The 14,912-nt window shown below is 51.4% G+C and overlaps 1 protein-coding gene across 8 annotated transcripts in view; it reads left to right on the forward strand.

The window, feature by feature from the left end:
• LOC118257452 (sodium/potassium/calcium exchanger 3-like) overlaps positions 1 to 14,912 on the forward strand; it is a 310,704-nt gene that overhangs the window by 22,702 nt on the left and 273,090 nt on the right. For 7 of the 8 annotated variants that reach the window (XR_007708050.1, XM_035565467.2, XM_050709801.1 and 4 more), the window contains exon 1: positions 12,376 to 12,556. The exons of the other annotated variant lie outside the window; for it this stretch is intronic. Coding sequence is in view for 6 of the 7 variants with exons in the window: in XM_035565467.2 (XP_035421360.1) it covers positions 12,439 to 12,556 (118 nt within the window). In the remaining variant the exon portion in view is untranslated. Of the gene's footprint in view, positions 1 to 12,375; positions 12,557 to 14,912 lie in introns of those variants that run through there. 8 annotated transcript variants of the gene reach the window in all.

Consider the following 14,912-nt stretch of genomic DNA (forward strand, 5'->3'; position numbering starts at 1 on the left):
CAGATGGTAACATTTGTGAAGTTACTTTAGCCCCTCTGATAAAATATATCAAATTTCCAAGTACACCCTCTTTTTCTCCTCCTCCCCCCTCCCCCCCCCCAATATTTAAGAAATTTGGGCAATTTTGGTCGCAATGGATGATCACAGGATGATCCAACACCTGGAGATGATGTGGTTTCCCTCTAACAGGGCAGCTGGGCACCCTGGTCTTGTGGACTTTCCTGGTGTGTGTATGCAAATCAGCTGCGTAGCAGGAGTATGTGTAGCACCCCTCTTAGTTAAATATGTGGGGATAAAAAGTCCCTGAACTTCTGTGTCAGTAGGGTGTATGGCACATGTGCTCTGCCATGTGTATAGTCTTAGTTCTTTTCCAAGAAATACAAGACACAAATATTGCAACTCTGGAGAAAATGCTGAGGTGACACTAGAAGATGATCAGCGCTGTGCTATGGACAGAGAAACAGAAGGTTGGATCAATTATATGACAAGGCTTATCCATGCCTGTTACAACTGGGACTGTTCATCTTCCAGCTGAAGTTTTGCAGAAAGCACCAGCACGTGTAGTTAGGTCCATTTGTACCTGGGCTAAGAAGCCCAGAGAATGAGATATCTTCTCTTTTTACCCTTTTTTTTTTTTTTTTTTTTGGTGCATGAGGGATCTGGCTATTGTTGGTGGTCTTTACGAAGTGGGGGATCCTGCCTATTGAAGCTTGCGGTGCTGCCATGAGGTTCTGCAAGGAGGCTTGTGCCTGCTGCAGCTGCCTTGGTGCTGATTGGTAGGAGCCAGTCCCCATCTAAGGGCTCTGTGGGCTCACCGGGCAGTGCTGTGCTGTCAGAGGAGCTCAGCAGCAGCTCTTCTACATGTGAGTCCGCTGACACCTGCCCCATATGGACTGCAGAAGGGGAGGTGCAGGTCCCTCTGCAAAACACTGCCGAGATGGCTGCTGTGCTGTGTCCCAGACCTTGTGCAAGCAGCAGGATGTGTCCTGTGGTTCCAGCACAGAGGTGGGACAGGGCTGCTCGCAGGGCAGAGACTAGGTTTTTTTACCATCTTGAGAAGGTCTCATTTTGTGGTGGATAAGGATCTAACAGGGTTCCCATGGTGTGAACCTCATGGTGGTCTGTAGGCTATGGTATTTCCCGATGAAGCATATTTCATTTTTGTTGATGGTTCAGTTCTTCTATGTCTGATGTTGTCTTCATCTCTGTTCGTGTCCTTTTGAAGCAGATGTTCAGCTTGTTGTGCCTGGCATGGCCACACCAGCTTCAGCTGACAGAGAGCTGCTCTCCTAAAAATGTTTCTGAGCATGGGAAACAGAGGAGTCTACCATTTTGTTTTGTTTGGATTAGGGGAAAAAAAAAAAAAAAAAAAAACCCTGATACTCAACAGAAATTTAACTTCCTCTTGTGAATTTCTTTGCCTAGGGTCAAGTTTTGTTTTAGGGCAATTAGGAGCAAAAAAAAAATAATAAAATTTTTGCTGTTAACAGCCAGCATTAACTAATGAACTACTAGAAAAGGAGATTTATTAATTTGCAGTTTAACACCAGTTGCTTTTGAATATTTTTTTTTCCCCTATTTAAGTGGATTGCTTAAACTGCATTTAACTTCCAGGGGTCAATCTTAGTCGGATTTAAAGCAGCCTTAATATTTTTTAAGTTTGGAAATGACTAGAGGTAGATCAAATTTAGGTCATTTTGCTTCTGAAGAACTTCCTCTTGAGCGATTGAATGCAGTTTAGCTAATCCTCTTAAAGTCAAGTAGTGACTTAATTCAGATTATTTTCCTGAGTGTGTCTGTCTAGGTAATATCTTGCACTGCTGTCCAGCCTACCCAGCTTTACTAGGCACACAGTAGTGTGGCAGCCAGCAGAATTACACCCATTTGTGCCAGACAAGTGATAGGCCCCAAAGTGTGAAATTAAAAAAAAATATTATATATATATATATATATGGAGAAATGAAGTCATGGTCTGGGTGAGTTTTTATTTCTTTCTAAATAGCCAGCAGAAATAGAAATACAGGACATGTATATTCAGGAAAAAATATGGTATCTTGGACAAGAATTCGGAACATATCTACCGGAAACTTTCTTTTCTATCCCTTCAGCTGTGTTTAATGCACATAATTTGAGGACTCCATCTCCTGTCTGGTGCTGCTGGGATGCATGTGCTGCTGGGCTGTCGGGCTGTGGACACGGCAAGTCCTGGCAGCCACCCCCATAGAGCCTCTGCTTGCTGGGCTCTGCACAAAGGCGAGGGGGTGGTGTTCACCAAGCGACTCATGGTCCTGCCTGCCTTAACAGATAATGGGTCTTATATTCATTTTTACAATATACAGTGCCCTGATGCACACGAACTTGATGTATGTGTCATTTATGCTTCAGGATGATAAGTATTACCAAAAATGATTAGGGCTAATTTGCCATTAGAACAAATGAGAGAGCAAGTGCATTTTGTGATGTAGCTGCTTTCCTTTTTAATAGCAATTCTCTAGCAGTTGCCCTGCTTGTTGGCTCGGCCATGGTCAATGTATGTTTCCTTCTCACACGACTGTCCTGTGGTCTGCCCCAGACCGTGGCTTCACCAAGTGTAGCCATGTCACTGCAGGGTCACTTCAAACAGCTTGTCGTGATGGCTCCCACCCAGAGCTGGGGAAAGAAACCGCTCCATGAGTGGTGCTGGTGCTGACCTGTCTGGAATGTCTGAAGCCCTTGGGAACCTGCAAGGCTAACACAGCCACCAGAGCCAGCACATCCCGCTCCTCCAATCTCTGGTAAAGGGCAGGGAAAGGTGTTACCCTGAAAGAGGTGTCTGGGAACTGGTAATCCTTGAGAAGGGTGGGACAGAGGCGAGATGCTGGCAGTGCCACGAGTGGGATGGTGTTGCACGATGCAGGATTTGTGGGAGAGCAGTGAGGCCTGGCTGGCCCCACAGGGCGAATGCTGCCCTCACCTGGCAGCGCCACCTCCGGGCAGACTGCGGGATGCTGCCTGTGGGATGCGGCCTGGCGGCCGGGCCACAAGGCAGCGTGCGGTGGGAGCCAGTGGTCACTTCACTTGCACCCACTCACACCTCCTGGTCGCCTACTGCCTCACCAGCGTGCAATTAGGCAATGCCTAATGCATATGGGTTTTCAGTGTGGTGAAATGCCCCGAGTCCTAGTGAGATGCCTTTGCAGAGGTTATAGCTGATGCATCGGATCGGATTGTTGCTAGAGGAGGCAAGGTTCCCATGTGTTTAAGCCTGTGTTGTATAATTCAGCACAAGATTAATAAATTAGATATTCACCACATAAAATGACATGTATGATTTTAATAAAGCTGGTAGAGGTATAGATGTTAGAGACCAGAAATTCAAAGTCCTCTTTCACGCATAGCATGGAAGGCAAGTTCCTTGGTAAAAGTGCTCTGGATGGCTGTGTTAGTTTCCATTACTCAGCCTCCTCACTAGATGTCTCCGGGAGCAACCTGCACACGACGATGCATTGCCTGGTACCTGATAGAGGCTGGAAAGGCACCAGGACTGAGTCCGAGTAGATGTTTAAGTGTTTGCATGATCTACCTGCCTATTCTGGAAGCCAAGTGACGCTTGTACAGCAAATGTGGCTTTCTGCAGAGTGCCACAGGTGCACTGCCCCACTAGCATCTGCAGGGAGACATGTTTGGTCTTTCCACCAGGGTAGCTGTGCTCCAGCTCGAGCCGCGTCACAAGCTGGTGATTAGTACTTGAATACATTTGTGCTCGGCTATTGACAACCAGTGACAAATTCTGTCAAGGAGCATGTTTACAAGTAGAGTTTACATTTCACACAGTTTATGATCCTAATGAGGCTTCCTACATGAACTTCTTTCCCATCTTCTCCTATATCTGGAATTAGAAGTGGAGGGAAGGGGGGAGATAAGCATTAAACCGCATATCTACTCACCGGGAAAGACGAGCACTACTTTGTTCCAGTGACTTTAATTAAGCTACTTTAGCTGAGCCAGTAAGTTTAGTTCATTCAGCCAAGCAGCAACATTTCTTATTATAATTGGGAGTTATGTGATGAAGCTGATGAAGCTGCAGCACCACGATCTGATTGCATCAGCTAATATATGAAGTGTTGATGAGCTGGTTTTGGATATAGACCCATAGATCAGCCCACAGCTGTCTGCCACATACAGGTCCTTCCAGTGCTAAGGGAACAAACAGCCCCTGGGCTCTAAAGCTTTTATGTTCCTCCTGCAGACCACAGGTTCCTCTGCTGCTAGCAGCAGCAATTTCCAACCTTCACTAAATCCAGAAACGCCATTGAGAGCATGGGGAGAAAGTAGGAAAGGAAGAATTATCAGATGTCTGAAAGAAAGTCACGCAGAACAACCTGGGAGAGGCTGCCAGAGCTACCACAAAGCAGCTGATTTTGCAGGGCCAAGGCAGTAAGGATCCTGGGAGGGGCCCTTGGCCATGACTTGCTGGAGATGCCAAGCTGAGTAACAGACACTACTGCACCCTGGGATTGGAGCGTGTGCTGAGTAGTCATTACTCTTTGCTTCCTCTAACCTCCATAGAATAACAGGAAGCCACTGACCAATGCTAATAGGTCAGTGGAGGGAGTGCAGTTTGAATCTGTACCAAGAGAGTTGCCATTTCCTACAGTCTTGCTCCAGATTGCTGTTCAGCACGTGAACTAAGAAGGAAGAACTGGCTGAACCGCAGCATGACACCCAGTTGGGGGCTGTTAGGAGGCATTCCTCAAGTGTCAGTGCTGCTTCGTACCTTCATGATGGACCCAGATGGTGGCCAGGGTACACCCTCAGCAAGCTGGAGGATGCTCCCATCCTGACATGCTGGAAGGCCAGGCTGCTGCTGAGAGGGACCAGGACATACAGGAGGAATGGGCAGGCAGGAATCTCATGGGGCTGAACAGAGGCAAGCTCCAAGTCCTGAACCTGGGACAGACTGACCAAGGCAGGACAGACTGAGGCTGGCCGGTGAGAGAGCAGCTTTGCAGAAGGGGTCCTGGTGGACAGCATAGGTCAGCACTGTATCCTTGCAGCAAGGACCAGCTGCATCCCTGTCTGCATTAGTAGGAGCATCAGCAGCAGGGCCAGGGAAGGGAGAACGTGTGCCATGCATGGTCCTCTTGGCAGGTCCTTGTGGCATCCTCACCTCATGTTTCCCCAGAGCCGCTCTGCAGCTCTCTGGTTGTCTTGGACCCATGTGGCTCTTGAGGAGGACAAAGTTTGCTGAGCTGCACCACTGCTGAGCACCGCGGAGTTTTTTGGCAGTAAACATGCAGATGGACGTGGGGTGACCTGAACTTCACATTAGATTTCTGGATGATCTTTCTTTTCTAGGACTTCGACAAGCTGTAAACTGGGAACTCTGGATATCGTAATGTTAGGATTAATTCTGACACTGCTATTTAAAATGTTTACACAGTGAGCCAACCTTCTTTTGCATTTCAGAGATTTTTTTGGCCTTGAAACCAACTTACTGGAGCAATGGGTCCTTCAGGCTAATTTCACTGTGCGTGATAGAATTTTATTTGCATTTGGTTTTGAATTTTCTTCCCTTTAATTTCTCAAATGTTGCTGTTTTCTACTGTTATCAGGCCAGGAGAATAGCAGCTCTCAATACGCTTTTCTATCAATCACGTGTTGTTCTTCAGCCTTTCATCAAGGCATGATGCATGCAGGCATCCCACCAGCCCATTCTGCACCTGCGCGTGCTTGCGGAAGTAGAGCAGAGTGCAAGCGGACATCTGATAAGGAGATACAGAATTGCCATGTGTGTAAACTGTATCATTGGTTTGAGAGCAGATGAGCTGGCTGCTGAAAGAAAAAGAGGAAAGCAGAGTCATCCCGAGGTGTTCAGCAACAAACTATGCAAGGCGTAACCTCAAACCACAGGAAGCCCTGATATCCCATGAAGGAACAAATATTTTTCTATTAATACCAGCATTTTTATTGCCTCTTTCATCCTGAAAGAAGCCTAGTTGGCTTGCATGCTTTGCAGATTCAATTCAATAATTACTTCTCCTCACCACTGAAATACAAGATATTCCCAAATATATGCAGATAGCAGAGGCTTAACCACACAGATGAGCCTCTGCATGGCACGGCGAGTGGAGAGCAGTGTCTGTGGAGGGCAGAGGAGGATCCTCGGTTGCCAGATGGAGCGAGGTGCTGAGGCAGGCCTGGGCAAGTGACGGACCCCTGGGTTGGGCAGTGCTGCGGCTGTGGCTTGATGCTGATGAGGGGTGAGACTATTCTCACACTTTGGAGGCTGTCCGTCGAGGCGCTAGCCCCACAAGCCCTGCCCACCCCAGGGGCAACACATGCCCAGCTCCATGCAGCAGTGCGCTGGGATGCTGCCGCCACCAGTGCTCCAGTCCCCGCGTGGCAGCATGAGCGCTGTGCCCACCAGCCTGGGAGATGCTGGCATGGCTCTGCAGCCTGCAGGCTCGGTTAGCAGCATTTCTCTGCAGGGAGATGGCCTGAGCCCCTCCTCCAAGCAACACAGCTGGGCTGGTCCTCTTGCCCTGAGCAGGGGAGGCGAAGCCCCCGGGTTCACATTAATGACTGTCTTAAGCCACAGGGGTGCAACCACCATGGGGAGGAAGAGGAGTACAGTCACATTTGGCACCTTTCCAATCCTGTTCAGCTCACACCCTGGCTGGCCTCAGAAAGGGAAAATGACACCTAGAGATGAGTGCAAGTGGAGAAGAACAGCAAGAAAAAATATCAAAGCCTCAAAAAAGGACAAGAATATATATGAAATACATTATCTCTTTCTCCTGTTAATGAATATGTTTAATTGTGAATCTTCAGTCAAGGAAAAGAAAGGACAGGGAAAGCTTTAGAGAATCAGAGAAAACAACAAAAAAAAAAGGCATAATAAAGCCAAAAGATACTGCCCTCCTTTAACAACCAAAAAAAAAAAAAAGCCTCCAAGAGAAGGCAACCCAGGAGTCAGCTCTGTCACACTTGTTTATTTTCCTAAACAGCTGAAAGACAGAGAGCTTTTCCCTTTTGCTTCCTCCTGTGCAACAGGCACCACCATCACCAATGGGAGGGAGAAACAAAACAGCGATTACGGACACGTGTGTGCTCTGGGAACAGACAAGATGCCTCGGTTTGACATGCTGCTCGGACTTGTTCTCTCTGCATTTCCCGTGGGCATTTCCCCAATTCAGTGACCCAGAAGAGGCCAATCTCCTGGTCCTCAGCACTCAGCCGAGCAAGGACAGCTCTGAGACACCCTGGTGCCACCTATGGCAGGATGCCGGTGGCTTTTGGGTGGCTGTGGGCACTGTGGTGAGCTCCATGTGTGCGGCAGATGTGTTCCTCCCACTGGCATTTCTGCTGGATCACTGCAGCACCTTTGAGCACTTCCCCACCTCTTCACCTCCCACCCCTGCGGCCTCCTGCTCTGCCTCCACCACCTGTCCAGCCAGCGCAGCAGGAGGGCCAGGGCTGCTCTTCTGTGGTGCTGGCAGGGCTCGCATGCTTTGGCAAAGTGCTCCCAGCCCTTCTTTTCTGCAACTGGCTTGGAGAGCTGGTGAATCAGTCAGAGGCATGGCCTCTGCTCCTCTCGGGAGAAAGGGGAGGCTGTCGTATTAGCTTTTGGGTGGAGGTGGGCCACCTTCTGGTTGCAGTAAGTTTTGTATTATAGTGATGCCTCCTTAAAACCCTGAATTCCCCCAAAGCACATAAGCACAGGCATTTACTCAATCTTTTCAGATGGGAGAACTGCCAGCCTCCTCCTAGGTAAGGAAGACACAGCATTATCCAAAGGTATGACCTTTAGCTGTTTTAGGTAAGCAGATGCAAACTTATTTAAATGCTCTTAAATCAAATGGGAAGAGGTGTAGCCCAAACTGCTGTAAACTGTTCTTAAATGGAAATCATATCAACCTTTTGAACTGCCATGGGCCCTGAGTAGGAGCACACAATTGAAAGGGTTTATCGTCCCTTCCAGTGGTGCTGCCCACCAGCTACCTGAAGACATCCCACACCTCGGCTGCTGGCCATCAGTTGGCAGTGACTGCCCTGTGGCTCGCCCGTGGATGGAGTGTGTGTGCTCCCTGACCTGCTTCAGTGCAACGCAGCTAGAGTTCCTTAAAGCAGCATCACTAGGAAATTGCGTTAAGACAGCTAACTTTGCATGGGAGCAGAGGAGGATCACTCATAGAAGCATTTCTGCTCACCAGGAGATCCTCTTCAGGAAGGAGGGAGTAACCATCCGTGGTAATTGGCAGCGTATTTAATTGCGTCCTCTTTGAGGTTTGCAAAGAGGATATGTGCCTAAGGCTTGTGGGTTAAACAGCTGGTTTACACCAACCCCTCGTACTTCTCAGGAGAAAAGCAACCATGCCCAGCTATCACCGTCCTGCTGATAGCCTTTTGCCTTCAGTCTTGGGCTTCAACCAATAAACTGCTTAAAGCATACGTATAACCAGCTGATGTGTAAGATGAGATGGTGAAGGCTTCTGCATAGCCAGAGCCTTGGTGGGATGGCACACAAACTGTGGTGAAAAAGTAAGGCCACAAACTAAATAAAACCCAGCCCAAGGAAACCTTCTGATGTTTCGCTCTGCTCTGCCTAGACTGCCTGAGGCAGATGGGTCTCCAGCAACAGTTCTGCGAGTGTGAAAGGTGACAGCAGCAAAGCTTCTGCCCTGCAGACCCTTCGGGCTGCTCTCTGGACCTGGGCAATGCTTACCACATAATCTTATGGCACTGCGGAAGCTTGGGCAAGGCTCGACAGCAGCAGCTGTCCTGAGGGCCTCGCGGTGCTGTCCGGGCCCCACTGGGTTCTCAGAAGTGGCTCAAAGTGCTGCCCTCAGATGCTGCCAGGTGTCTGCCCGCCGGCCTGAGATCGCCACACCTGGCGGTTTGGAGCCTCGCTGGCTAGTGACTACCTAAAGATGCTGCTTGGCATTAGTCCTAAATATGTTCCTTCAGATCTGAAAGCTCTTTGTGAGCGTAATCTGCCAGTCCAAACAGAAGAAAATCTCTATTTGGTCTGAAGAGCAGAACTTGGCATAGTTTCCAGGGGAAAATGCCAAGTACACAAGACTGCTTGCTCTCCCCAAAACAGTCATGACTGTTCCTTAACTCTGCTAAGGCACATCTGGCTGTCATCTCAGTACATCTGTATCCTGTGATTTACACAGTTTTCTCTCGATGTTTTATGTGGTTTTATGCTGTGACGAGGCTCTGGAAAGAACAAAAGTGCATCATGCTGCCTCTCAGAGAGTCAGCTCTCTGGGAACCTTCCTAGGGATCTAGCAAAGTTAGTTGGGACCTCATCTGGAGCCTGCAGTAAAGCATTCCCATAGCCTTCTCAGGCGAAGTTAACATGGCAGCAGAGTCATGGCTTGTGCGGAATCCACATGCATCACTAAAGCACTGCAAAGGAAAACTCTCTGCACCTCAGTTATTTTTCATCGGCCCCAAGGCACATTCGAACACCATTGCTCTGACAGAGACTTACAAGTCAGCCTTGCTAACCTTTTACACTTCAGAGCCAGTTGCTGGCCTGACTGATCTGAGAGTTTCAGCCAGGCAGTCTGTCGGTTCTTATTACAGGTGGGATCCCACCACGCACAGGTACCCAGGTGACAAGAATGGAGCCTACGAGCATTTGTTCAAAGCCGCAACGGTTTCCTATCCTACAGTGAGTAGTTACTGGAGGGTTGTGCAGCTGTTATATCCCCTCCCCAGCCCTGCTGAAGCTGAAGCCAGCTAAAAAGGAGAAGGAACTCGGAAGAAGATGTGGTGATTCTGCTACTTACACCACATCTCCAATAGTTGTAAAGTCTCTAAGATGCAGTTTCACTAGTTAGCATTCAAGAAGTGCTGAGATCAGCAGATTATTATTACTTTTTTAAGAGGTGGAATTGGGTGGTACATAGGTATGATCTGGTGGCTTCAGTCTGACACATTAAGCTCCCCTGCCACTCGAGTGTTAGGTGATCAGGAGAGGCTTCTCGAAGAGTACTGATATGGTCAGAAGAGGAACAAGAGTGATAGGAAGAAAGTGGAAAAGGTGTCAAAAAGCATGGTATATATCCAGCAGCATGTTAGTCTTTCTGCTTCTTTTTTAGTTCTTTTCCTTCTTTTCTTGCAGAAGGCTCTATAGAAGATAAACGTGAGAGCTTGTCTTTCAGGAGAATAACATCCACAGTGAGTCATCTTCCTTCTGTTTCCTCAAGCAGACAGATTAGTTAAAACCTGCTCCACCCACACACTGGTTTATCACTGGGAGAGAAGAAGGAATTCTCTGCTGTCTTACGCTGCACAGGAATGGAAATGTTTCACAAGCTGTCAGGTAGCACATTGGGTCTACTACACTAGTAAGAAATTTCCTAAATGATTTTGTGTTCGAGTGGGAAATTTGTTCCCAAATGACAGAGGCTTCCCAGATAGATATTCCTGGTCTTCTTTTTCAGCATGGTCTTCTTTTTCACCCACACCTCTGTATTTCCAGCAGCTCTGCAGTGGAACAGAAGGGTGAGGGTGACCAATGATTTCGTGGTGACTCTCAGGGTAATGTTTTCAAGTAGTTACAGACTTCAAAAGGGTACAGATGTAAAAGGAATACCTTGGGAGTACGCTCATAGTACTCCTGGATGTCATCGAGAATGACTTTCACCCCAAACCTCCTCTCCCCCCAAAGCTGGATGATTACTATTACATGGTATCAACCAAGACCAAACAATGAGACAGGCACAATCTTTCATAAATTGTGGTGATTTATTTTAGTGTTTGATAGAGCTATAGGTTTCAGGGTATTTAAGGCTTTGCACCATAGGATAAAACCTGCCCTGCCAGTGGGAAGGTAGTCTTTCCTACCTGGAAAAACAAAACAAAACAAAACAAAACCAACAAACCAAGCAGAACATGACTTCCATAGTTACATCCTAGGTCAGCTGTTAACTCACTGTATTTACTGTCTGGATGGGAACCGGCTCTGGCTTACCCAGAGCCAACGGGGGCAGCAGCATTTCCGAAGTTGTGTGTATGGGCACAATCGATAAATCTTTAGGAGCGGCGTTCAAAACTGAGAACAAGTGCATAATGGGAGGCCAACCCCAAAGTGAGGCCCCACTAATGAGTGTTTAGTAACTAGTCAAGATGAATGAGGCTGATGTGTTATTTCTGAATCTGAGTGCATCTAGGCATAGCAACTGTTGGTTAATACTTAGACCGTAGGAACAGTCTTCTTGCACGTTCCTCTGATCTAAAGGTGGATCTCCAGCCAAAAAGCGTTTCGCTGTCGGGCAGGGCAATATGTGGTGCACAGTGGCCCTGTCGGGTGTGGGCTCTGGCCATTCAGGGTGCAGGAGGGTCGCCCTGCAGGCTTCTGGGCTCCGTGAGCAACTTGTGAGCACCACTGGGAGCCACGGAGCTGCTGAGATAGGCCAGGCCGCCACCAGAAAGTGTTCTCCATGCTGCTGCCTGCAGCCTAAGTTTTTGTCAGAAGCATTCTAACTTGAAACGATGAAACATTTGAAATATTTTTGGAGGGTTTCTGTTCTGTCATTGCATCAGTCTCCTTTGATTTAATTCAGCATGTTCACAATGAAGACAGTGCAGCCCATGCCTTTGTGCTCTCTCCTCCCGTCGATTGCAGCCGTTGCTTGTTTATGTCTGCAGCTCAGTCGTCGGGATGCCGGGGCTGGGTGCCCTGGAGGTCCCGCGCAGTGCCTCCAGTTTCGGAGACGCCGGGCTGAACCGGGACGCTGCCGGAGGTTCGCTGTGCGCCCGCAGACAGCCGTGTCACGCAGCCTCGGCGCCCTTCCTGAGCAGCAGGGATGATGGCGTTTCCTCAAATGTGTGCAATCCTCCGGTCCGAGCGCGGCCACCGGGCACTTGCTGCGGCGGTGCGTGAAGGGGAGGAGGGAGGGCGGGTCGGAGCCGGCTCCGCAGGTTGAGCGGAGCACCGAGGGGGCCGTCCCGTCCCCCTCCCCGCCGCGGTGATCGGCCGGGACCCGCCGCACCACGGGCCGGGGCTGCCGCGGGGCCAGGCCGGTGCGCCCTGGCGGGAGGTCGGGGGGCTCCGGGCCGCTCGGGGCTGTCGCTGAGTCGCAGCGGGTGACGGGCGAAGGGTGAGGACGCGACGCCGGGGGCAGCCGCGGGCAACGTGGCACCCATGACCGGGCGCACCGGGAGCCGCGGCGGGGGGCGCCGGGCCCAGCTCCCACCCCTGCCCGCCCAAGAAACCGCCCCGAGCGGCCGAGGGGGCCGGGCGGGTAGAGGGCCGGGCGGTTCCGCGCCCCGCTGCTCCCGTGCCTTGCCATCCCTCCCGTCACGCCGGGCCGCGCCCGCTGCCCGTGCCGCGCAGGGGCGGGCGGCGGCGGCGGGGGGCGGGCAGGGGCGGTGCTGCGGCGCCCGGCGCGGCTCGGCTCGGCTCGGCGCTGGGGATCGGAGCGGAGCGCGTTGGCCGCGATGGGCGCCTCAGCGGCGGAGCGGCGGCGGCGGCGGCGCGGGGAGCTGCTGCGGGGGCAGCTGGGCGCCCTGGCCGCCCTGGCTCTGCTCCTGGCCGGCTGCGCGGCCGGCCGCGGTGGTGAGTAGCGGCGGGGCCGGGGGCTGCCTCCGGGGAGCGGCCGGGCCTCGCCGCCGCCTCCTCGTTCTCCTCGTCCTCCTCCTCCTCCTCCTCCTCTTCCTCCTTCTTCTCCTCTTCCTCTTCCTCTTCCTTCTCCTGCCACGGCCCCTCGGCTGCTCCGGGAGCGGCGGCGGCGGGAGGCGCCTGCGGGCGTTGGGGCGAGACCGTGAGGGGTTCCCGGGGGCTGGCGGGGGAGGGGGGTGGACACAGCACTTACCGGCAGCGGGGCCGGGGCCGGGGCCGGGGCGCGCTTGGTGCCCGCGGTGCCGCCGGGACGCGGGGTCCCGCGGTGCGGGCGGCACGAGGCGGCGGGTCCCGGTCCCGGTCCCGGTCCTGGTGCGAGTCCTGCCCCGCCGGCATCGCGCCTCGCGGTCGCGGAGCAGCCCTCACGCCAGGCTCGTTTCCCCGCGGCGGAGCAGCGCGTCCCTCTCCGCGGCTCGAATTTGCTTTTTAAATAAACAGACGTGTCTTAAGGGGTGTCCAGCGTGCTGCGAGGAGTGCTGCGCTGATGTTTAGGAAAGAGCACAAACGCTATCTGGGACCCGAGCACGGTGTTTTATGGAGCGAAACAGTGCCTGGATGGGTTTCTAAATTTTTGGACTTTAATGCCTTCAATTAATCAGATTTTTCTCTTTGGTTTTTATGTGCGTGTTCTGAAAGTTATCCGTGTTTTTCTCAAAGGTGGTGGTTGGTTCCTTCTGCAAGTGAGGTCAGGAAAGGTAAATGTCAGCTCGTTGTGAGCAAACAGCAGTGCATGTGTGTGCTGAGGTACACTTTTGCCGGCACACATGCGGTGTACACCGGTGTGTGACGCGCATGCCAGCCCTGCGAAGGCTGCCGCTGGCAGCGTGCCTGCCTGATATGCCCCGCACGAAGGCCAGAAGTCAGCTGCAGTCCAGCCGCCCACTGCTTGCCTGCACGGTGTGATGCACTTTCAGGTGGTGCAGCAATGCAAAATTCAGACCTGCTCTAAACTGGGCACAGGGAGCGCTCATCTTTCTGAAGGGTGGTGTGAATTCCCATCCTCTGCTTTGCTCTTCTTCAGCATGGTATTCCTGCTGATGTGAAAGGGAGCTCTGTCCATTGAGTGAACGCGGCAGAGAATGTAGAGATCCATACTGCAGATAAATTTTTTCACCACTTTATTAAAATTGCCCAAAGTTCCCCAGCAGGCACTGCTAGCCCTTGTCAGGGCTCTCTCTGTTTTGGTTCAGTTCATGAGAGCATCTCACGTTGTCTGTGACCGGAGCTAGCTCAGAATAAATTGTAGATGAGAGGTAGCATTTGGTGCGATCGATGTGGCCCCCCGCGTGCTGGCGGCTGCATAGAACCAAAAAGGCGGCGAGAGGAATGGTCGCGCAGGTGGAAGTTTTGAACGGCACCCTCTGGGTCTGCTGCCTCGTCACCGGGACCCAGGTCGCTGGGCTCTATAGGAGTGGTGGTCACAGCCTGCAGCCTGCATGCTCTAGAGCTTGTATCGTGGTAGGGGGTGGAAAGATGCATTTTAATTTAGCGATTTGAAATTCTCTCCTCTAAAACAATGTGATTTAGGAGGGAATGCAAACTTTTGTCTGGAGTTCAGTGCCTTTGTGTCACATCGCATCACCCTTCCTATCCCTGAAGCTGGATTGCAGGGGGCAGCAGGCTCAGCCTCTGCTCCTGGGGCAGTGCTCAGCAGATTGAGGACATGGTCTTCAGAGTCTGATGGTGCCGTGAAGCTGGTCATGGGATTCGCTGGGGTGTGGTGGGGCACGAGCGGTCCTGTGAAAGCTTTGCATCCAGGCGCCAGCCAGCTCAGCAACCCCGCATTTGAATCACCTTTTAGATGATATATTCTTGCTTTTAATGCTTCTGTTTTTCTTGGTTGGTCTCCTTCCCCTCGGTTGCCATCTCTGTGCCAGCTGAGGCAGCCACAGCCTGGATCCAGAGGAGCGCAGCTTTTGAAGTCACGGGTAACCCGTGTTTGCTGAGGGCTGTGAGGTGCTGAGCCCTTCTCCAAAGGCAGACGTGCCTGCGTCTGCCTGCAAGGAGTAGGCTGGGGCTCTTCCTGCGGAGGCAGGTAACTGCAGTGTCTGGTGGGTGTGCTGTCGGGAGCAGGTGGCTCCAGAGGACAGAGCACAAGCTCTGGGTTTCTTTTCTGGTGGCTCTGCTGCTTCTCTATGTGACTTGGTCTCGCCGGGTCTCATTTGGCCAGGTCTCTAAAACGAAGCCTGCTTTTTAAGCCGCTTTGAGATCTCCTGGTGCTAAACGATGTGTAATAGCAAAGTGCTGTAATGTTGTAATGTTTATATGAAGGTCATTCCAGAGGCCTTTATGT

Source organism: Cygnus atratus, chromosome 3 (genome assembly GCF_013377495.2).
Source record: "Cygnus atratus isolate AKBS03 ecotype Queensland, Australia chromosome 3, CAtr_DNAZoo_HiC_assembly, whole genome shotgun sequence".
NCBI classification, from domain to species: domain Eukaryota; kingdom Metazoa; phylum Chordata; class Aves; order Anseriformes; family Anatidae; genus Cygnus; species Cygnus atratus.